This window comes from Podarcis bocagei (genome assembly GCF_964188305.1).
Source record: "Podarcis bocagei genome assembly, chromosome: Z".
NCBI lineage: Eukaryota > Metazoa > Chordata > Lepidosauria > Squamata > Lacertidae > Podarcis > Podarcis bocagei.
The window spans coordinates 53516845-53540369 of record NC_138140.1 but is presented as its reverse complement, the minus strand read 5'-3'; the positions used below and the strand labels follow the sequence as shown (position 1 = coordinate 53540369).

Below are 23525 nucleotides of genomic sequence, written 5' to 3'. Positions count from 1 at the left end.
ATTCTATTGAATGTCCAGTGGAAGGTGCCCAGGGTCTGCTGACCATGTGTCCAGAATCCAAAGGCTATTCATCAGGAAATAAGGATTTGTTTAAAGTTTTTCATGTGTGCTGTTTTGGGACTACAATTCCCATCATCCCTGACCACTGCTCGTGCTAGATAGTTATTTCCTTGACATCAGATGGGAGGGCATTCCACAGGGCGTTGCCACTACCGAGAAGGCCCTCTGCCTGGTTCCCTGTAACCTCACTTCTCACAGGGAGGGAACTGCCAGAAGGCCCTCGGCGCTGGATCTCAGTGTCCGGGGAGAACAATGGAGGTGGAGACACTCCTTCAGGTATACTGGACCGAGGCCGTTTAGGGCTTTAAATGTCAGCACCAACACTTTGAATTGTGCTTGGAAACATACTGGGAGCCAGTGTAAGTCTTTCAAGACCGGTGTTATATGGTCTCGGCGGCCGCTCCCAGTCCCCAGTCTAGCTGCCGGAATCTGGATTAGTTGTAGTTTCCGGGTCACCTTCCCACATAGAGCGCATTGCAGTAGTCCAAGCGAGAGATAACCAGAGCATGCACCACTCTGGACAGTTACCCCATTCAGAACCAGGTAGTCCTCCACACCCGCCCCCTGTCCCCCCAAAACAGTACTTCTGTCTTGTCAGGATTCAACCTCAATCTGTTAGCCACCATCCATCTTCCAACCGCCTCCAGACACTCACACAGGACCTTCACCGCCTTCACTGGTTCCGATTTGAAAGAGAGGTTGAGCTGGGTATCATCCGCATACTGATGAACACCCAGCCCAAACCCCCTGATGATCTCTCCCAGCGGCTGCATGTAGATATTGAAAAGCATGGGGGAGAGGACAGAACCCTGAGGCATCCCACAAGTGAGAGCCCAGGGGTCTGAACACTCATTCCCCCCACCACCACTTTCTGGACACAGTCCAGGAGAAAGGAGCGTAACCATTGTATAACAGTGCTCCCAGCCCCTCAAGACGGTCCAGAAGGATGTTATGGTCAATGGTATCAAAAGCCGCTGAGAGATCCAGCAGAACTAGGAAACAGCTCTCACCTTTGTCCCTAGCCCCCGGAGATCATCAACCAGTGCGACCAAGGCAGTTTCAGTCCCATGGTGAGGCCTGAATCCCGACTGGAAGGGATCCAAATGGTCCACTTCTTCAAGGCGTGCCTGGAGTTGTTCAGCTCAATCACCTTGCCCAAGAATGGAAGATTTGAAACTGGGTGATAGTTGGCCATATTGGCCGCATCTAAAGATGTTTTTTTAAAAAGCAGTTTGATAACCGCCTCTTTCAGTGGGTCTGGGAAGGCTCCTTCACAGAGAGAAGCATTCACCACCTCGCAAAGCCCATCGCCCAGCCCTTCCTGGCTAGCTTTTATAAGCCAGGATGGGCAAGGATCAAGGAGACAGGTGGTTAGTTTCACTCATCCAAGCAGCCTGTCCACATCCTTGGAGGTAACAGATTGGAATTGATCCCACGCAACTTGACTAGACAGGACTCTAGCACTCTCCCGCCCCGGCCCTGCTCCCACAGTGGAGTCTACTTCTTCCCAAATCTGAGCTACTTTATCTGCAAAAAACTTTGCAAAATCATTGCAGGAGATCATGTGGCCCGTACTGGGCCCCGATGTAGCAGGTGGCTCCACTAAATTGCAAACCACCTGAAAAAGTCTCCTGCTGCTGTTTTCTGCAGATGCAAGAGAGGCGGTGAAGAAAGTCCTCTTTGCCGTCGCTATCGCTGCTTGGTAGGCTCAACATTGAGCTCTAACCCATGTCCAGTCAGATTCAGAATGAGTTATCTGCTGGCGGCGCTCTAGCCATCTCAGTGATTGTTTCATTGCCCTCAGGTCCGTGGAAAACCACAGGGCTGTCTGGGCTCCATGCAATCATAAAGGGCACTTCGGAGCCAAATAGTCAATAGTCCTGTTTAACTGCACATTCCAGCGGGCCACCAGGGAATCAGCTGAAAGGCCATCAACATGGGATAAAACATCCCCTACCACTCTCTGGAAACCATTTGGATCCATTAAGTGGCAGGGGCGAACCATCCGAATCGGTTCCACCTCCCTGCAGAGGGGAAGGGTCGCGGAGAAGTCCAGTTGCACCAGGAAGTGATCTGACCATGGCACTTCTTTCGTTTCATTTTTACTTAGTGTCAGATCACCAACATCCATAGAGGTGAACACCAAGGCATGTCCGCGGCTATGGGTTGGGCCAGACTTATTCAGGGACAGCTCCATGGAGGCCATGCTTTCCATGAAGTCCCAAGTGACCCCTTGTAAGGTCCTGTTGGCATGGATATTAAAATCCCCCAGGACAACCAAACTAGGTGTCTCCAGGAGAACATCCGCCACGACCTGAAGCAGCTCAGGCAGGGAATCCTTGGTGCAGCGGGGAGGTCGGTACACCAATAGGAATCCTGTACTCCCCCTATAGCCCAACTTCCAGAACATGACTCAGAAAACTGGGTCTTCTGTGATAGGAATTTTATGGTCTTAGATATATAGTAATGTTCATAACTGCACATACATAGATCAGCACAGGAAAGCCAACCTGGAACCATTTTGATTCATAAACTGACCAAATTCTTTCTCTGCAAGGTTAAAAATGGGAAAGCCTCCCCATTGTCTCTTCCTTCACAAATCCTGTCTTAATCTGTGTTTGAATAAGGTGTGAGCCTGTGACCTGGCCCAGGAAATAAGTATTTAACCACTACAAAAGAATGATCAAGTAACCTGCTAGACAGGAGATAAACAAGGACAAGAGAAAAACAACATTTAAATTTCTGTGATGTAGGTGGGATGTATCTGAGGGGTGGTCTTAGGTTACACCCCTTCTGTGATGTATGCATAATGTTTCTGGGGGTGGTCTTGATCTAGAGAATGGGAATTTCAAAAGTCTTTATAAGGCCTTGCAGGCCATTGTTCTGGGTCCTCCTCCTCTCCTGCGTGTGAGGGGAGTACCCTGTTGCAACAGATCAATAAAGATCAAGCTTACTAGCTGCTTTGCTTCTCAATATTCTCTGGTTGGCCTCTGTTATTTTCTCCTACCAATAGGGAACCTATGTAAGGACTCTATATGGGCTCTTGGATACCCCATAAGGGAAAAGGGCATATTTTTATTTACAACAGATGGCGACCACGCACGAAGGGACTTTTGGTTACCCGGATTCTGGGAACGAGGAAGGACTGGTTATCCAGCGCGCACCAGGCAGTTTGCCAGGAGGAATAACCAGTCTTCCATCGGTCCCAGGGTCTGGAAATAACTGGAGTTTCAGCGGGGCTAACCAGAGGAAGCAAAGCTTGATCAGGCCGGCCTTAAACAACCAGTCAAGAGATCGTGGGATCACCAGGAACAGCGCATGCGGAAGTGAGTATTAAGTAGGAGACACGGGTAGTGGGTTGGGGTCTCTAAACCACAGCAACTAAAATTCTTTAATTCTTCCTTTTCCCTTCAAATCTAAAATTTCTACTTTTTTCCTCATCTAAAAATTGCCTTCTCCTCCTTTTCCCTTCAAATCTAAAATTTCTACTTTTTTCCTCATCTAAAAATTGCCTTCTCCTCCTTTCTGTCCCCTCAATCTCAACACCAGCCCTAGCCCTTCGGAGTATGCCCAGGCAAAAGTTGTGTGTGACTTCTTTCATTTCCCTTCTACAGTCTATATGCCGACCTATTCCTTTGGAGTTTTGCCCAGAAAAAGGTTGTGCTTTTTCTTCTGTACTGAAAACTATTTAACTCCCAGGTGTAGGCGCACCTCTGCCATGGCGATCTTTGTTAGAGATGACCTGTGAGCAGAGAAAGCAAGGGCACCTGATTCCTTTCCTTCTTTGTCATTTCTGAGTCCCAATCTGGCACTGCACTATGCAAGCGTCCAGTAGGGAACTCTCAGGTTAGATTGTAAGAGGCAGGAGGTTGCTGTGGGCTCCCTGGCTGAGCAATGACCAAAGGGGGGGGGGGTTTGAGATCAAAACTGTTAGCTTAGTAGCCAGGAAAGCCAACAGCTGTACCAGCCTAGTAAGTCAGGCCAGACGAACGGCGGTGTGTCACAGTACAAATTCTCGGAGTTGTCCAAATTGAGTGTACTGTGGGTTATTTATTGTGTTTCCTGAAAAGTGGGGATAAAACCCCGACTGCAGTATAAAAGTAAAAGCTAGCGCTATTAAAAATTCTTAAAATGGGTGCACCTCAATCAAAAGAAATGAACCCACAGACTCCTGATGGGAAAGAAGCCCAGTTGGTGCTTACTTCCCGCCTGGACTCTGACAGTCCCCTTCAATTTGTGTTTAAGAAACGTTTTTCCAGTGTTTAAATTGTACTTAGGCAACATCCAGCAGCTGCTTATCTTAAATGTACCATCTAAAATAAAAATGCAAGCTTGCTCCAATTCTAAATCTAAGGAAGCCATGTTGAAGCCTTATCAATCTTAAACAAGACAAAAATTGAGAATGAAGTGTGCAAATGTTTGTTAAAGAGGCTCTAAAAGAGAGTTTTTCTCCCAAGTGGTAAAATCCTGTATACGTGCTACTTGTGTTCTGAAAGGAGGATTACCCCACCTCCTTTCTCTAGTTTCAGTGGGGAGGGTGATTTTAAGTCTAATGGTAAATGATGTTGTGTTGTAACTTTTGAGTTTGTGAGTACACCTGTGTTCCAGTCTAAGTTAACCTAATGTTTCTGTTGCAAAAGCCTAGTTGAGCCAACTGCTCTCTCAAGCTAAAATGCAGTGTATGTATTTCATTAAGCATATGCCTATGAAAGTATGGTGTTCCTTCTAAGAAAAATATGTGAGTCCAGTTTTAACTTTGATTTGGTTGGACAGAAGAGTTATTGTAAGGCTCCTGATATCAGTCTCTATAAGACGTCCTGGCCTCTTTTCTTAGAAAATGCCCCCCCTTGTTTCATTCTGTCTCTTTCAGGGTTTTTTCCCCTTCTCCTTCTTATTCTGTGCCAGGTAAATTTACTCCCGAGTAAGCTTCCTTTAACGGAAACTGCAAAGGTGGGGGGGGGCATAGATTAGGCTTACTATTCCTCTGCAAGTTCAGAAAAAATTGTTCACTCTTGTATTCCTTTTAAATCAAATCTATGGCTGTTTAAACTATGCTTTATAAGAGATCCTCTCCCTATCTTAGGAAAAATGTTCACTTCAGTCTTTAAAGATAATTTATCTAGGAACTTTCACTCTTTAGTCTAAGGAAGTAAACTCTCACTCAAACTAGTTGGGTACTTTTATTTTCCTCTTCCTTAGTACATGATAGGCGCATGGCTTGTGATCTCTTCCCCAGTTGTGTCTGTGTACATAAGTATGTGTGTGTTTCTGGTAGTACAAATCTTGCTATGAACCCTGTATTTTAGGGTTGGACTAGATGACCCCAGGGTCCCTTTCAACTCTCCCAATTTATGGCTGTGTGGTGAAGCCATGATGTTTGAAGCAGAACTGGTGATATCAGGCATTTAAGTGATTACAGTGTTTATCATTTTGTCTATTATTTACAAAAATCAGACTTAAAAGTCTACTCAAAGTTTAAGCACATACAAATGAATTAATCAAGTAGAATTAGCCTTGACCAATCCTGTAAATAAAGGGCAGTAAAATTTGTCTGCAAATGGTAAGGCTGAAATGACTGAGAATGTTAAAAAATCCTATGAATTCTAACCCTCTGGCCATTTTTACTCATAAATAAGAGAGCGGTTGATTGTTCCACGAATGGCCAGAGGGATATTAGCCCTTTCCTATACATAAAGGAAGCAGTCCCTTTTGCTTGGGCTGAAATTGCTAGCTATGGTGAATACTTGAATTGCTGAGTTTCTCTTTTTTGTTTTAAAATCTAACCCTATTTTTTAAATCTACTCCTTACCCTTCCCTTCCTTATTCTAATTTATCCAAAAGATGCAACATTTTCAATGGTATAAAAGGTTTGCTGAGACATGAACTCTGCACATGCACAGAGGCTAGATCAGCTTACAAAAAAAAGAGAGAGCGAGAGAAAGGAGGGGGGAGAGAGAAGGTTTGGAGAGCGTGAAACCTATCCAAATTTCCTTATGTAAAACTTGGAACCATTGAGGGAAATCACCCTTAACCCTTTTGCTCCAGGGGCTACGTAAGACAAAAGGGTTCGCCTCCCAATGGAATTTAAATTTTATAAGGGGTTTTTTTGGTGTGTGTGTATATGCCTATACATTTTAGGAACAGCATTTCCTGACAGACCTCTCACATGAAATAATTTTGCCTTTTAACAGAGTGTCCTTTCTTTTCTCCCACAGCACAAATGATAATGAGGGGATGCAAACAGTGATTTAAATACTCTATAAAAAGTAATTGCATTTGTTTTTCTTTTGTCTTTCTTCCCTTAAAGCCAAACAGTCACTTTCTTTCTGTTCAGCAAAACAAGTCTGAATCCCTGCTGTATTAGTGACTTCCATCTCTTTGTGGCTTTGACTTTTTTTTTAGGTTACAAATAATTTGTTTTCGTTTATTAAGTTCATTTTATCAGTTCTTCCATTATATATATGAAATTAATCGAAGCACAACCAAACATTGTTTGTGGAATGGTATTGTTTACCTTTTTGCCTGAGCATTTCTTAATTCTGTCATTTTGGCTAGTGCAAGGTACTTGTACAACTTTAAATTGCCATTCATTTTTTCTTGGTATTAACTCATTTCCCAGTATTAACATTACAGCTGATGTCACATCAAGAAACACTTTTATTTTCATTTGGGATGTTAGAATGCCAAAACAGATTACTTCAGGTTACTTATTAATTGTGTGTCTTAGCATTTATTTATTTTTGGTTCCTCATAGCTCATTTTGTGTGTGTGTGTTCTACTTTGGGGACATGTTCATCACATGTTGAAAGTCAGTTTCATGAAGTTCTTTTATCAGCACATGGTGAATTTAAAGTTTTTTCCCCATTGTTTTCCCTTTTTTTTCAGTCCAGTAGTAATCTGTGCGGTTTTTGATAATATCTTTGTATTATTTAATAATAATTCTTTTCTAAATCTGATGTCTTTGTGTCAAGTCTGTTTTCATCTGGCTGGTAATCTAATTTTTTGCTTTCTTTTTTATTTTTTAACCTTTGTATTTTTTACAGTTGTCTTTCTATACATGTGGAGTAATTTTTATTAAGTGAAGGAAAGCAAACAAACTTAGCAGATAATAACAGTAATTATGTGGAAATGTGATAATAATATTGAAATAAATAAAATGCTTAATGTGCTAAGATTTTTTATTATCTGCAGCTTCCCAAGGAAAACTCAAGGACATCCTTTTTGCCTTTTGCCCCTTCCTTGTCTAACTGTGTGTTTAAGTCCCCAAAACCCTGCCCCCTTACAGGATATCACTTCTACAGATGTGCAATGATGAAAAGCAGCAACAACCCCTCAACTCAGTTCTTCGCCATCACAAGACCTGCAACACCAGAGTTTTCAAAGTGCCCACAGCTATCTCTTTCAAAGGCTATAGACTGACGGGGGGGGCTGACAAAGGGGGGAGGAGTTCTGACAAAGGGGGGAGGAGTTGAATTGCAAGGACATTTTTTCACTTGAACCTCAAGCCTCTGTGCTCCAGGATTCAAAAGATACATACGTAAAAGATCACAATTGTGTCAAGATATGCAACAGATATTTAATTATTTTGTTTTGTATTATGTGTTATTATGTAAGAATGTTGAAATGTGTCTGACAGTGTGATTTCCACAAAGGGGGGCAATTTATTGTGTGTAACTGTTTTTATGTTTAATGTCTTATTGCTTACACACCAATGGAGAATTCTCATGCATTTTTTACTTTCTAATAGCTCACACTATTGTGTAGTCCAATGTTTAGATCAATTTATAACCACATTGTTCCACCTGGCACTCTGCCAACTTTCCCTATCCATTTTAATATGTGTTAAACCTCGTTTTGCCAATGACAAACTTCTGGATCCATAAAACACCAGGTACATGAAGGTGGATATGCTTTGGTTTAGCAGGAATGATCCCTTATAGACTTAAATTGACTTATTTGGACAACTGCCCTTGTTAAGAATGGTTTTCTTTTAACAGATTGGTTTGAAGAGTTGAGAACCATGGGGCAAGATAAATTCAAATTGGACTCAGTTTGAATTGGGCAAGTGTATCCAGGCTGCAATTAGCTTTTTGGTCCTTTAAGTGCAAGTGAGCAACTTCCCAAGAGTGCGAGACCACAGCCTATAATAAAATCCCATAGCTAAAGGCCAAGGCGAAGACCTCTCCCTCACGAGATGCCCAAACCTGTGCCAGCTATGGTGAATGCCAGGCAACATGGTTAATTGAAAGCCCTGAGGGGATTCAACAGACAGGATGTGTTGCTGTAGCACTGTCGGTGTGAGACCACAGAAGAGCTACCTTGACACCTGAGAACACAAAAATGGCGGGGGGGGGAAGCAAACTGCACTTTTCAGTCATTAGTGGACCTTCCTGCTAGGTGTAAAGCATAGAACACTATTGAGTAAATGGTCTCTCCCAAAGTGTTACAATGCCACAAGTAATTTAGTAGCAAAACGCAACATGTGTTATTTTTATATGATATATTTATACAAAGACATCCATTTACAACATACGATGTTATTATTTGTGGGGCAAAATTTTTTAAGAAAAATTCTAGCCCCAAAGGGGGGAATAATGTGATAGGAATTTTATGGTCTTAGATATATAGTAATGTTCATAACTGCACATACATAGATCAGCACAGGAAAGCCAACCTGGAACCATTTTGATTCCTAAACTGACCAAATTCTTTCTCTGCAAGGTTAAAAATGGGAAAGCCTCCCCATTGTCTCTTCCTTCACAAATCCTGTCTTAATCTGTGTTTGAATAAGGTGTGAGCCTGTGACCTGGCCCAGGAAATAAGTATTTAACCACTACAAAAGAATGATCAAGTAACCTGCTAGACAGGAGATAAACAAGGACAAGAGAAAAACAACATTTAAATTTCTGTGATGTAGGTGGGATGTATCTGAGGGGTGGTCTTAGGTTACACCCCTTCTGTGATGTATGCATAATGTTTCTGGGGGTGGTCTTGATCTAGAGAATGGGAATTTCAAAAGTCTTTATAAGGCCTTGCAGGCCATTGTTCTGGGTCCTCCTCCTCTCCTGCGTGTGAGGGGAGTACCCTGTTGCAACAGATCAATAAAGATCAAGCTTACTAGCTGCTTTGCTTCTCAATATTCTCTGGTTGGCCTCTGTTATTTTCTCCTACCAATAGGGAACCTATGTAAGGACTCTATATGGGCTCTTGGATACCCCATAAGGGAAAAGGGCATATTTTTATTTACAACACTTCCCAATAGGATGCCTGGTGCAGACTAATGACTTCCTAAAAATCACTGCAACCCCCCCTCCCTGCCCACATGACCTGGGTTGCTGTGTGTAAGAGAAACCTGGTGGACAAGCAGCAGCAAGGACAGGCCCATCTGCTTCATCCAACCAAGTCTCTGTCACACATGCCAGGACAAGTCCTCCATCCACGATCAAGTCATGGATGACAGTGGTCTTATGGATCATTGACCTGGCATTGCACAGCAGCACCTTCAGGTCGTGTGGGTATCCCTTGCTGATTCCAGTATCTGTCCGGACAAGACCAGACCTGGAGGCAGGGATAGTCCTCAAACAATGACTAAACCTGCCTCCTCAGTAATGACATGGCCGGGTCTTAGCATAACTCCTCCTCCTACCCGTGATCACTGAGATCAGTTGTCCCAGTGCATACCTGCCCTGTGGAACCTGCCCCACCCAATCTGTTGGCTGGGACCCACTCCCCGGCAGCCCTTAAGTACAAAATAAAACCTTTAAAACAAAACACAATAAAACAATAGAAACAAAAAACTGTAAAAATTACAAACACATCAAAATCAAAACAAATTCCCAAACCCAACCAAACATCCATCCCACCCACCCCCACAAAAAAAATCAAAAGGGAAATAATAGAATTTTTAAACATTTTTAAAATAACACTGCACCGCTCCGAGTCTTCCTGGCCAGCAGCAGCAGCAGCAACTGTCCTTATGAAGCCTGTCAGGCCCTGCCCTGGGCCAGGTGGTGAGTGGCAGGAGTGGGGCCCTCAGGCACTCACACAGGGGAGTCCTAGCTAAGGATCATGGGAGTTGTAGTCCCAAAACAGCTGGAGGGCCAAGTTTGCCTATGCCTCTATTAAACAATGGGTCCTCTCCTGCCTCCCTGAACATTTCTTGGGGCAGGGAGCATGGGATGGAAATATCCATTCAGTAAACAAGCAAACTGTTAAAATAACCACCTTGGAATCGGCCCCAATGGGCTTCTTGCACTCAGCACAGGTGTTTGCGCAGAACTTCTCGAAGCACTTGATGCAGCAGTGGCGGCCTTCCTTCTGCACATACTTCTTCCCGTGCAAGTTGTCCCGGCAATAGTGGCAGTCAAAGCGCTCCGACATGGTGCCCACCGTGTAGCTGGTAGGCCCTGTAATAATAATAATAATAATAATAATAATAATAATAATAATAATAATAATATATTTAGGGCAAAGGCGGCGGGGAAGGAGACAGCGAAGCACATGGTTGGTGCATGGCAAACAGGAAAAGCATCTGCAGCTCAGAACATGGTATTGGACAGGCATCCCCACTCTGGGGGGCTTCCGACATAGATTAAAAATACATTAAAACAAGTCATTCCGCTTCCCTAAGCAGGGCTGCCTTCAGATGTCTTCTAAATGTCATACAGTTGTTTATTCCTTTAACATCTGTCAGGATGGCGTTCCACAGGGAGGGCGCCACTACCAAGAAGGCCCCCTGCCTGGTTCCCTGTAACTTGGCTTCTTGCCGGAGAGGGACCCTGGCGTCCAGGGTGGAGGCACTTCTTCAGGTCTACTGGGCCAAGGCCGTTGAGGGATTTAAAGGTCAGCACCAACAGTTTGAATTGTGCTTGGAAACGTCCTGGGAGCCAATGCCGGTCTCTCAGGACTGGTGTTTTATGGTCTCAGTAAGACTTTATTTTACAGAAAGGTTCAACCTCACTGGCATCCTCTTCACATTGACCCGCAGAGGAAGGTTTCCTTTTGGGAAGAATGAAATCCCTTTTTAAAAAACAGTAAGTTAATTTATTATTATTATTAAAGATTTTCTTGTTTTACAGAAGTATGTTAATGTCTCGTATTTTTTCCATGTAACATTTTTACAAATCAGTTTCATTTGTTGAGACATTCGTGGGGGGGGGGAAGGGGTGGTGGGGGGAAGATGGGTGGGGGTGGGGGTGGGTGGCGATGTTTCTATTTTGCTTAATGGGTTTCGTGTCAGCGTTACTCGTGCCGGTTCTCTGCTGTTCACTTGTGTTTCTTTGGTGATGAGAGAGGTTGGGGTTAGCCTAGGGTGTGATTGTTTGCTTGTGATTGGCTGTGGTGGTCTTTGTTTTCATGTGTGAGTGGGGTGGGTGGGTGTTTTGGATCAGGTTAGCCATATTGATTTGTATGCTGTTGGTGGGTTTTTGTCATTGTCTTGTTGGGCTGTGTATGTGATAAAGGGGAGCCATACCAGGGTGAAGGCGTCTTCTTCTGTTTGTCCCCGTGTCAGTTTCAGTTTATTGGTTAATTTTTCTAATAAGGCTGTTTCCCATACTATTTGGTACCAATGGTCCATTCTTACTCCTGACAGGTCTCTCCAGTGTCTGGTTATGGTGTTTCTGGCTGCTGAGAGCAGGTGGGTTATGAGTTCTTTGTGGTGTAAATGGGCATTGTTGTCTTGGAAGATGTTTAGTAGGGCCAATTCTGGGGTGATGTCTATTACTTGCTTAGTTATTTTACATATTTCTTGTATGGCTGTTGTCCAGAATAGTTGGATTTTGGGACACTCCCACCACATGTGGAGGTATGTGCCTGTGGAGGTGCACCCTCTCCAGCATTTTGGTGAGGTTCCTGGGTGTATTAGCGCTAGTTTCCTTGGTGTTAGGTACCACCTGTAGGTGAGTTTCAGAGTGAGTTCTTTTCTTTTCGTTGATATGGGGGGGTTTAGACCACATTCTGGTCCATTGAGTGGGGATAATCTCATAGCCTATGTCATTCTCCCATTGTTTTTTGCGTCTAGGGGGTTTGTGGGATTTTGGAGTAGTATTTTGTATATTGCAGATACCGTCCCTTTCCCTTAAAACAGTAAGTTTCAGCCTTGCTGGAATCCTCTTAATACGCTTTGAATTGGGCCTGGAAACATCCCTAAGTCTTTCAAGACTTTCAAGACTGGTTATGTGGTCTTGGTGGCTGCTCCCAGTCGCCGCATTCTGGATTAGTTGCAGTTTCCGGGTCACCTTCAAAGGTAGCCCCACGTAGAGCGTGTGGCAGCAGTCCAAGCGGGAGATAACCAGAGCATGCACCGCTCTGGGCAGGGAGGGTCTCATCCTGCGTCCCAGATAGAGCTGCCCTGGACACAGAATGGACCTGCGCCTCCTTAGGTCCAAGATCACCCCTAGGCTGCACACCTCGTCCTTTAGGGGCCCAGTTGCCCCATTCAGGACCAGGGAGTCCCTCACTCACACCCACCCACCCCCTGTCCACCCAAAATAATACTTTTGTCTTATGAGGATTCAAGAAGTTGATGTTGAAGAATTGTCACTTCGACACTGGTAATCTTTGCTTCTTCCAGTAGTCTGGCATTAGTTCTCCTGTGTCTTCCCAAACTTTTTCAAGACCCCGTTGATGGAATCTTTCGAGGAGTTGGAGACGGTGTTGATAAGTGGTCCGTGTTTCACAAGCAGACAGTCAGGTTGGTAGTACCACAGCAAATTTGGGTTTCTCTGTGAATGTCCCGGTCCTCAAACACTCTGCCCTTCAATTGGGAGAAAGCTGCACTCGCAGAGCTCAGGCAATGCTCGATTTCAACATCAATGTTGGCCCTTGTGGAAAGAGAACTGCTCAGGTAGGAGATGAGATTGACATTTTCCAAAGTTACACAGATCAATAAACGCCTAACTGGGTGATTCTCGACAAGGAGACCATCACAACAGAGACCAGGAAACCAAAGTTTAAAAAAACCAGCCAGGAGGACCTCTCAGACACAGGAAAAGATCTTTGAAACCCCACATTCTGAAAGATGGCATTTGAGATCCAGCGCGGGGCCTGGGAGGCTGCCTGGAATCAAGTCAAGCCTTCTCTCCTCCAAAACATGGGGAAAGGCTTGAAAAATTCAAACTATGCTGCTCCTTGGCCAGCTCTGTGCAGCCGCATAAAGCAAACAGTTTTGTTTGTCCGTGCACTTTTCCATCTCTTGCTAAGAACTCCTGGTTGTTCAGGATCCAAATAATCCAATGCCAAGGTACCGTACTTTTCTGTGTATAAGACTAGGTTTTTTTTACTTTAAAAAAATGTTTAAAAAGGGGCCCCCATTTGAGTCCCCCAAAATATGACAGATGGTGACAGCAGTCACAAAATCAAAAGACGCCTGCTTCTCGGGAGAAAAGTGATGACAAAACTAGGCAGCATCTCAGAAAGCAAGGATCACCTTACCGACAAAGATCCATATAGTTCAAGCTATGGTTTTCCCAGTAGTGATGTATGGAAGTGAGAGCTGGACCATAAAGAAGGCTGATCGCCAAAGAATTGGTGCTTTTGCATTATGGTGCTGGAGGAGACTCTTGGACTACAAGAAGATCAAACCGATCTGTTCTGAAAGAAATCAGCCCTCAGTGCTCACTGGAAGGACAGATCCTGAAGCTGAGGCTCCAAGACTTTGGCCCCCTCATGAGAAGAGAAGGCTCCCTGGAAAAGATCCTGATGTTGGGAAAGATGGAGGGCACAAGGAGAAGGGGATGACAGAGGACGAGATGGTTGGATAGTGTTTTCGAAGCTACCAACATGAGTTTGACCAAACTGCAGGAGGCAGTGGAAGACAGGAGGGCCTGGCATGCTCTGGTCTGTGGGGTCACGTGACTAAATGACTCAACAACAAAAAACTTTCTCCTACTGATAGGGAACCCACTTAAGGACTCTAGACGGGCTTTTGGGTACCCCATAAGGGGAAAAGGAGCAATGGCATTTTTTTAATAACATGACGTGACCCAGCTGCTCTTGGCACCCAGCTGCTCCTAATCCACAAAGGAACACATTGCTTCAATGGCTGGGACGCTGTCTCCCCTCCGACTTGCCAAAACTTCCAGCTATGTTAACCTCGACCTGTCTCCCATTCATCAGGCCAGCTGCCACCTCATCCATCAAGAGACAGAACACAGGAGACAGACAAACTCCCAGGGTTTCCCCAGCAGTTCACATTCTTGGCCAAAATTGCTTTGGATGTTGGTCTTCTTTCAAACAGCCTTAGATCCTAGATTCAGGTGTTTTGGAATTCAAAGTTCAACAACAGATTGACAAAGTGAGACAGATTGCCAGAGAGCGCTTGCTGCGAGACAGACACCAAAGAGAAAATAACAGAATGCCACTAGCGATCACATACAGCTCCCAAGTTAAAACAGTTCAACGCCTCATCAGAGATTTGCAACCTTCCTAGACGGCGACAACCCACAATCATACCTTAACATGGACACAGGTACCAGAGTCTGCAATAAACCCAGGTGCCAACTTTGCTGCCACTCACACCGAGACGACACCATCGCTGGACCCAACAATGCCAAACATCCCATCTCAGGCCTATTGAATGGCTCATTTTGGACATTGTGTATGCCATCAAATGCCATCAAATGCCAGCAGTGCTCTCTATTGGACCAACAGGCCAAACCCTATGCCAGAGGATAAATGGGCATCACTCCGACATCGGGAATTGCAAGGCAGAGAAGCCAAGAGGAGAACGCTTCCATCTTCTGGGACGTTCAATACAGGATCTCCAAGCAGCTGTCTTATGACAAAAGAATTTCAGAAAGAGACTTGTAAGAGAAGTGGCTGAATTGCAACTTATCGCCCAGCTGAAAACTATGGAGAGACCTGGCTATTTTTGGCACCTGTGCTTTTTTCTGAAGGACTAATTGCAGTTGTTCACAGTCGCCAACAGGTTAACCATACCCATTGAGTCCTACTACTCTTCAGAGAAAACCCCCGCCCCACCCTCCCTCTCTATATCAGGGTCTGGGGACACACCTCCCTCTATATATCGGCCAAGTGTTGTTATTATTATTGACTACAAGTATTAAGAAGATGTCAATCATGGAGGCACAGGTCTGTAATCCTTTTTTAGGAAAAGGTTCAGCTTTGCTGGCATCCTCTCAATATGGACAAGCAGAGGAAGGTTTCCTTTTGGGAACCATAAGATCACCCATCTCCTACTACCCTTCTGAGAAATACCCCACCCCACCCTCCCACTAAATATCAGGTCTGGGTACTTCTGTTTCACTGTATCTAAAGAAGGGCTCCTGCACACAAAAGCTTCGACCAAGAACAAACTGAGTTGGTCTCTAAGGTGCTACTGGGCAATTTTTTTATTTTTGTTATTTATTTCAAACAGCGTTAGATCTGGGACAGAGACCCAGATCTGACGCATTCCTGTCTGAAGCTCTCACAGCTACAGGTTCAGGTGCACAAGCTCAGAACAAGAGAAGTAAGGAAGCAGTGGGGCCGCACAGAGCACCTCCTCCTAAGGACAGCCAAGGAAAACCAATGTGTTCATGGCTAACTTGTTTCTGCAATGTTGTCTCTGGCACGTACCCCACCCGCCCGCCCTCCAGTCTAAATATAGGCCGATGACCCCATTGTTTCGTGAATCGCTTGCCCTTTCACTCAATTACCTGGATTTGGTCCAGCTCTATACCAAGTATTTTGTGTCGTGGCAACAGTTTGTGGAGCACATTCAACAAACAGGAGGGAGTGGAAACTGATAAGCAAAGAGCTTTTGGGGGGGGGGGATTCGCTAATGTCTCTGGATAGACATAAAACGATTTCTGCAGCCTCCATCTGTCCGTCAGCAGGCAAAGTGGGATTGAAGCATGAACAGCAAATGCCAATCCTACAGTGCAGGAGCACAGCTAGGGCGAATGAGCACCAAAGTGCTTATGGAAGACAGAGACAAGGGGCTAAGCTGCGAGCTCTGCTAAGCAAGTGTTAAAGAAAATTCTGGGATGAGACTCTACTCAACAGCCCAGCTTGTTGGGGAGCAAGTCCCCTGAGGGTCCATGCGGTCAGTAAAAGAAGGAAATTCCAGGCAAGTAATTTGGAGCAAAACAGAAGTCAGTAGACTTTGATTCCTTATTGTTGTGCGACAGGTTCAAATGGCAGTAAGAACCCTGAGCATTGGGGCGACATTGACTTTTAAACAGTTCACACAGCATCATCGATACTTCATTGCTACACCATTAAAACCGTCAAGATTACACAAGATTAGCATAGACAGATATGTCAAGGCAACACCCAAGTATAAGATTAGCACAGGCAAACACCTCTGAAGTCCCACCACCCAAAAGTACAATAGAACTTCCTTTGCATGTCTGCAGCCTGAGACAAGTTTGGTGATGAGATTTGGCTTCCCTTGGCCAACAATCAGCTCAGCAATTGTCACCTCTGGGAACCTCCTGGGGTAGGATGTGTGTATACATGTCCCCAGGCTTGGAGAGGTGGCAGGGAAAAGAGTCCTTTTTCCAAGGGCAAAATAGCGTTGAAATGGAGGAAACTGGCAAAGAGGTTGATGTTACACGATTTTTTAAAGCTGGGCATCTTCCCTGAGCTGCCAAGTCAAAATGATACATTCAGGCATAAAATTTGTAACATTTAACAACTTTAAAGATGTGGGGGGCACCTGTCATTTCCGTAAGAGAAGTTAACATCCTTTCTCTCACCCTCTGCCTCAATCTACCTGATCTGTTATATGGACCCAATAACATCACCCTAGGAAGCCGCTTGGTTCCAGGTCAGGATATTTGTCCACCAAGCGCCATACTCAGAAAGGCAGCAGGTCTCGGGGGTTTTCGATTCACCTGCAACCTCAGATGTTTTAAAGTGGTGGTCCCAGGGGTCTAGCTTGGAGCTTTCCTGCATGCAAAGTTTCTAAGGCAACTTTTTTTCTGTACCACCCTGTGTCCCAAAGGCATCATTGCGCCTAGAGGCCAATCTCCCTTCAGTAGAATTACGAATTTGGCACAGGACATTTAACTTCTGGCTTCACCTATACTCAAATCCCCCCAGTCTAATATCCCTAGTGCTGCAAGATTGTTCCAAGAGCGCCTGGACTCAAATTGTCTATCCAAAACTTCACTCTTCAGGTTTTAGTAAAGCAAATAGTCTAATTTGTCTACACCTAAATGTTATAAATGATCACTGCAGATGGTGACAGCAGCCACGAAATTAAAAGACGCCTGCTTCTTGGGAGAAAAGTGATGACAAACCTAGACAGCATCTTAAAAAGCAGAGACATCACCTTGCCGACAAAGGTCCATATAGTAAAAGCTCTGGTTTTCCCAGTAGTGATGTATGGAAGTGAGAGCTGGACCATAAAGAAGGCTGATCGCCGAAGAATTGATGCCTTTGAATTCTGGTGCTGGAGGAGACTCTTGAAAGTCCCATGGACTGCAAGAAGATCAAACCTATCCATTCTGAAGGAAATCAGCCCTGAGTGCTCACTGGAAGGACAGATCCTGAAGCTGAGGCTCCAAGACTTTGACCACCTCATGAGAATAGAAGACTCCCTGGAAAGCCCCTGATGTTGGGAAAGATGGAGGGCACAAGGAGAAGGGGATGACAGAGGACAAGATGGTTGGACAGTGTTCTCGAAGCTACCAGCATGAGTTTGACCAAACTGCGGGAGGCAGTGGAAGACAGGAGTTCCTGGCATACTCTGGTCTGTGGGGTCACGAAGAGGCGGACACGACTAAACAACAACAACATTTAAAAGAATGGCAGCCAAGGAGTTTAATGGAGAGTCTAAGCAGGGACAATGCTGTCCCTGAAGCTTATCTGTGTCCTGTCTCCTGCTAAAAGGATCTGGCAGTTGTTTAGGGTCCAATCCATGAGCTATATTATAAAAATAAAAATAAAAATAAAAATTTATTATTTATACCCCACCCATCTGGCTGGGTTTCCCCAGCCACTCTGGGCGGCTTCCAACAGAATATTAAAATGAAGTTAGTGATATTCTGCTTAATTGCCCTTTACCAGCTCTTATACTTGCTTATCCACACCATCTCCAGCTTCTCAAAAGATTCCGTCAACAGGGTCTCCAGAAATTTTTACATATCACTTGGGAAGACAGGCGAACTAATGCCAGCGTACTGGAAGAAGCAAAGATCACCAGTGTTGAAGTAATGATCCTTCAACATCAACTTTGGACCAGTCATGTTGTGTATCTCCTTCCAAAGCAATGACTCTCTTCCAAACTTAAAAACCACAAAAGAGGTTGAAAGATCTCAAGGCAATTTTTAAAAAAATGTAGTATAAACACTGACAACTGGGAAGCACTGGGCTGCAAGCACTCCAGTTGGAGAATAGCCTTTACCAAAGATGTCATGGGCTTTGAAGACACTCGAACTCAGGATGCAAGGGAGAAACGTGTGAAGAGGAAGAAACGCTTGTGATCAACTCCCACTCAGAAACCAATGTCCCCACTGTGGATCCAGAATTGACCTCCACAGTCACTTATGGACTCATTGTTAAAACCTTGTTTATGGAAGATCTGACTCAGCTACGAGGGATCGCCAAAGATGAAGGAGAAGAAGACCCCTCCCCACAAGCATCTCTACCAGGCTCTTGCAATACTGAAGGGTTTGGAAAGTTTCAGGGAAAAACAGGACCGAAACACTAACAGACACCCACAGCATGAAAGTAAAGCAAAGGAAATATTTGTACAAGGATCCTTCTTGCAGCAGTTAGCAGAACCTCTAACCACTAGGGTGGTTCATAAAAACTTTTTTTAAAAATGCCTTCTCCAAAGGTTTTATCTTACTACACTAGGGATTATATAGCTATTTATGAAATTTCAAGCATATCAGTTAATATCTTGACCCTGCTCCACTGAATTGACATTTCAGCCTTCACGATATAGGAAAATGGGCAAGTAAACAGCTATTTTTGTGGAGGAGGGTCAAGATATTAACTGATATGCACGAAATTTCAGAGATCCCTAGTGTAGTTAAGATAAGACCTTTGGAGAAGGCATTTTCCAAAAAATAATAATTTATGAACCACCCTACTGCCCACCCTGGAAGGAATATCATCGCACAGAGGGTCTCCTTATTTGTTAGAAAGCACACACACACACCCCATCGTGAGGCTGAAAGGAAGAATTTCCAGCACAGCGAAATCCTGTTGAAAGAGCAAGCCAGCCAGCCAGCCAGCCAGATCTCTTGCTCGAAGCACAAAAGACAATGAAATGCCATATATATATTTAGGGCGCAGAGGAGGGTTACCTGCGTGCCTGTGATAAGCCATCCTTCAGCGAAGACCAATTCCCAACTAGCCCTACTTTAGGAGCTCGGCTGGTAAGAGCTCTCCCAGTTTGAGAGTTCAGGGAGGCTATTAATATAGGGGGGGGCACCAAGAGATGTCCACACCCCTTTGCCCAGGACTGGTGGCCCTCATCCCACGGAAAACATTTACCATTTTAGGTGATCTCAGGGGAGAAGAATAGGGCACCGTCAACAGGATATAAATACCTGCCCAGCTACTTCAGTCTCTGAAAACGTCCAAAATGCTGAGTAGCCCCTGTAGGAATCTGAGCCCTCTCGGGGTGTGTGTGCATAATTTCAGGAAATTTTAAACGGCTGTCTTTTTAATCTTTTGTTGGAAGCAGCTCAGAGCAGCTGGGGAGAGCCAGCCAGATGGGTGGGGCAGAAATGATAAATTGTTGTTGTTGTTGTTGTTGTTGTTGTTGTTGTTGTTGTTGTTGTTATGGTTCAGGCTGAGCATCATCAGGCAACTTCACTTCTGAGCTTCTGTGAGTCCTCTATGAGTATCTGGAAGTGGTTGTGTTATATTGTGAAATTAAATGTTTGTTGTTTGATTTCTTATGTAGAGCAGACTTCCTCAACCTCAGCCCTCCAGATGTTTTGAGACTACAATTCCCATCATCCCTGACCACTGGTCCTGCTAGTGGGATCTTGGGAGTTGTAGGCCATAAAAATCTGGAGGGCTGAGGCTGAGGAAGCCTGATGTCAAGCATTTTGAATGCTGTTTAAATACTGTTTTATTCACAGGATGGGACTCTTTCTGAGAGTCCTGCTTCCAACAAATGTAACCTGTAAAAACTAACTGTATAAACTAACTCGTCAGCAAACTTTTTCAGCCATGAGCTGGCCCCTGTTCCTCAGACCTTGTGGGGGGGGCGAACTAGATTGGGGGGGGGGGGATGAACGCATTCCTATGTCCCACAAATAACCCAGAGATGCATTTTAAATCAAAGCACACATTCTACTCATGTAAAAACACGCTGATTCCCAGACCATCTGCAGGCTGAATTGAGAAGGCGATGGGGCTGCATCCAGCCCCCAGGCCTTAGGTTACCTACCCATGGACTAACAGTATAAACTATATAAACTAACTATTGCTTCTCAATATCAGAGGCGTCTGCAAATTTTAGATGGTGCAAATTATCATTACAGCTGGTATCCTAAATGCGCCCTGCTCCCTTTCGAGGTAGCTTATACACAGGCCCAGGCACAGCAGCAAAATCAGGGATAAATGAAGGCACAAAGCCAAAAAGGAGAGAAGAGAAGACAAGAGATTAGGCAAAGATGGGAAAATGCTGATAAAGTAGAAGGAAAAAAGGATAATATGATGTTACCCATAGGATCTGAAGTTATGTATATGAGATTGAGGACTAAGGACCACGTATTATGGCCTCTATGGAAAGGATCATTTGTGACAGTTGGAGGATGGATGGTGGCTAACAGGTTGAGGTTGGATCCTGACCATTCTGGCCAGGCAGGCGGTGGGCAGGGGCGCGGTCTCCGCCTGCATCCCAGATGGAGCTGCCCTGGACACAGAATGGACCTGCGCAGCTGGCCCTTCAGGGGCAGAGTTGTCCCATCCAGGACTAGGGAGTCCCCCATACCAACCCGCCCCCTGTCCCCCCAAAACAGTACTTCTGTCTTGCCAGGATTCAACCTCAATTTGTTAGCCGCTCCTTCAGGTCTACTGGGCCGAGCCCATTGAGGGCTTTCAAGGTCAGCACCAACACTTTGAATTGTGCTTGGAAACGTACTGGGAGCCAATGCAGGTCTCTCAGGACTGGTGTTTTGGGGTTTTTTTTTAATAGATATTTATTAAGAATTTTCCATTTTAAAAAAAAACCAAAAAGAAAAAACAAAAAAAGAAAACATATACAGTTTAGAACCCTTCTTTTTCTATAACATATTTCTCTGACTTCCCCACACCTCCCCTTCTTATATTCCAATTCAAATTGTTAATTCAACAAGTTCTTATCCCCAATTTTTAACCTTTTTATATTTAGTTCAATTTAAAAGACCATTTTTACAACATCAGAATTTATGCATCAATGTTCATTATTAAATCTTAAATCTTTTTCTAAAGTCGACCCAAATTCCCTTCCATGAATTCCCCACTTTTCATACTAGTAACAAAACAGAATAAAAAGAAAAAAGATGGATTATAATTATGCACCCTTTGGATCCCCAAACCCCACCCCGTCCCCTTTCCCGGTTTCAATCCCCAACAAATGTCCATCAGTCTTAATCTGCTATCAGCCTGGAGATCTCACGTCCGAGGCTCTCAATTCTCTCTCAGTTCCTCTCTGCCGGTTTTTTTTGATAGTCCTTAGTATTAAACACCAGATCTCGGAGACGCTCTGGCCCGATAGGAACAATGTTTCTTCCAGCCAGACCTCCATACTTAAAAGTGGAGCCCAAATCTTGTTTCTTATTCCTTTCAAGTCCAAATGTCCCCAAAGCTCCAACTTTCACCTTAATCAAATTTGTAATCCTTGGGTCTTCAGATCTCCACATAAGGAGATCTCTCCATTCTTCAACCTCGAGGTCAGACCAGATTTTCATCATCAAGTTCTTATTTTCCTTTGTAACCATCATGTCAGGCCTCTGGCTCTCCTTTGTCATCTGCAACATTACATCTCCTCCTTCCTTTTCCTCAGAAACAACATGTGTCTCTTTCTCCACACTCTCAAAGTTCTCAAATTTCTCCTCTTGTCCAGCTGCATGAACTTCCTGAATCAAATCCTTATTGAATTCAGTGAATTTGTTTACTGTTAAGTCCAGAGTTGCAACGTTGGTAGCCAAAACATCAATTTGGCCTTGTAACTTTCCCAAGAGAAAGAACACTCTGTCCAATTTAGCTTGAATTTTCCCTCCTTCAGCCATTCTTGTAATGTCCCAAAACCCCCTCTAGAGGGATTTTGGTTACTTAGTATTCTTTCCAGTTCAAATCCAAAAATCAAGTTAGTTTGTATCAGTTTTTCCTTATTTTCAACAAAATATAGCCAAATTGTAACGGATATAACCAGAAGAGACAGTATAAAACAAAGTTCTCTTTTCCCGTCTTGACAGCTAATTTGACAGCTGTCAAACTCTTCAATATCTCTTAAGCAGGCTCTCTTGCGGATCACTCCCGGGTCCGGGGGGGTGGCACTTCAGCTCTCAAAATTAGCACTTATCCTCCATTAAGATTACTTAAACTGCCAAATCGTGAAATTAATGTCTTTACCCAATAAAAAAGAAAAAATCCTCTCGACCTTAGTTAGCTGGTCCTTGCTTTAGATTATATATAAGACGGGGAGACGGACTTCCTATTTGCGCCTTCCCCGATCGTGCCTAATTCAAAAAAAAAAATTTCTTTACAAGTCCAATTTTTGTACTACTCACTGCTGCTTTAGAGTCCAATTGTTCATGAGAAGAAGTCAGCGCTCTCCGACCATGGCATGCGGCTTCACTCTGCAGGAGAAGCAGTCGACTCTCAGCACCGCGCCACTCACCCTGTCCCCCGTTCCGAAGCCTTTAAAAAGGCTCCTTCGCGGGTCGGGGGGCGCAAATGGTGCCCACCGAGTCACCAGGTTCAACAGGCTTCACCGCCTGTGATTTTTAAGGGTTCCCGCGTCGCCGCAGCGGCTAGACCCAACTCCTGCGGAGCCGATTCCCTCCGGAGCTCGGAGGAAATCCGCCATTAGCCGATGGCGTTAACCCGGAAGTCCTCTCAGGCCTGGTGTTTTATGGTCTCGGTAAGACTTTATTTTACAGAAAGGTTCAACCTCACTGGCATCCTCTTCAAATTGACCCGCAGAGGAAGGTTTCCTTTTGGGAAGAATGAAATCCATGTTTACAGAAAGGTTCAGCCTGCCTCGCCAGCATCCTCTTAATACACTTTGAATTGGGCTCGGAAACGTACGGGGAGCCAGTGCAGGTCTCTCAAGACTGGTGTTATATGGTCTCTGCGGTCCCAGTCCCCAGTCTGGCTGCCGCATTCTGAATTAGTCGCAGTTTTTGGGTCACCTTCCAAGGCAGACCCATGTAGAGTGCATGGCAGTAGTCCAAGCGGGAGATAACCAGAGCATGTGCCACTCTGGGCAGGTAGGGTCTCATCCTACGTCCCAGATGGAGCTGCGCTGGACACAGAATGGACCTGTGCCTCCTTGGGTCCAAGAT

At 44.6% G+C, this 23525-nt stretch overlaps 1 protein-coding gene and 1 long non-coding RNA gene across 4 annotated transcripts in view; one reads left to right on the top strand and one right to left on the bottom strand.

The window, feature by feature from the left end:
* FHL1 (four and a half LIM domains 1) overlaps positions 1 to 23525 on the bottom strand; it is a 67980-nt gene that overhangs the window by 14853 nt on the left and 29602 nt on the right. For 2 of the 3 annotated variants that reach the window (XM_081180542.1, XM_081180541.1), the window contains exon 2: positions 10285 to 10466. In XM_081180542.1, coding sequence (XP_081036668.1) covers positions 10285 to 10440 — 156 coding nt within the window. In that variant the 5' untranslated portion in view covers positions 10441 to 10466. Of the gene's footprint in view, positions 1 to 10284; positions 10467 to 19325; positions 19477 to 23525 lie in introns of those variants that run through there. The other variant, XM_081180540.1, reaches the window with a different exon arrangement.
* Positions 4955 to 8624, top strand: LOC308579222. Its single transcript, XR_014004372.1, has 2 exons — positions 4955 to 5010; positions 8348 to 8624. It is a non-coding gene; the product is annotated as an uncharacterized lncRNA (long non-coding RNA).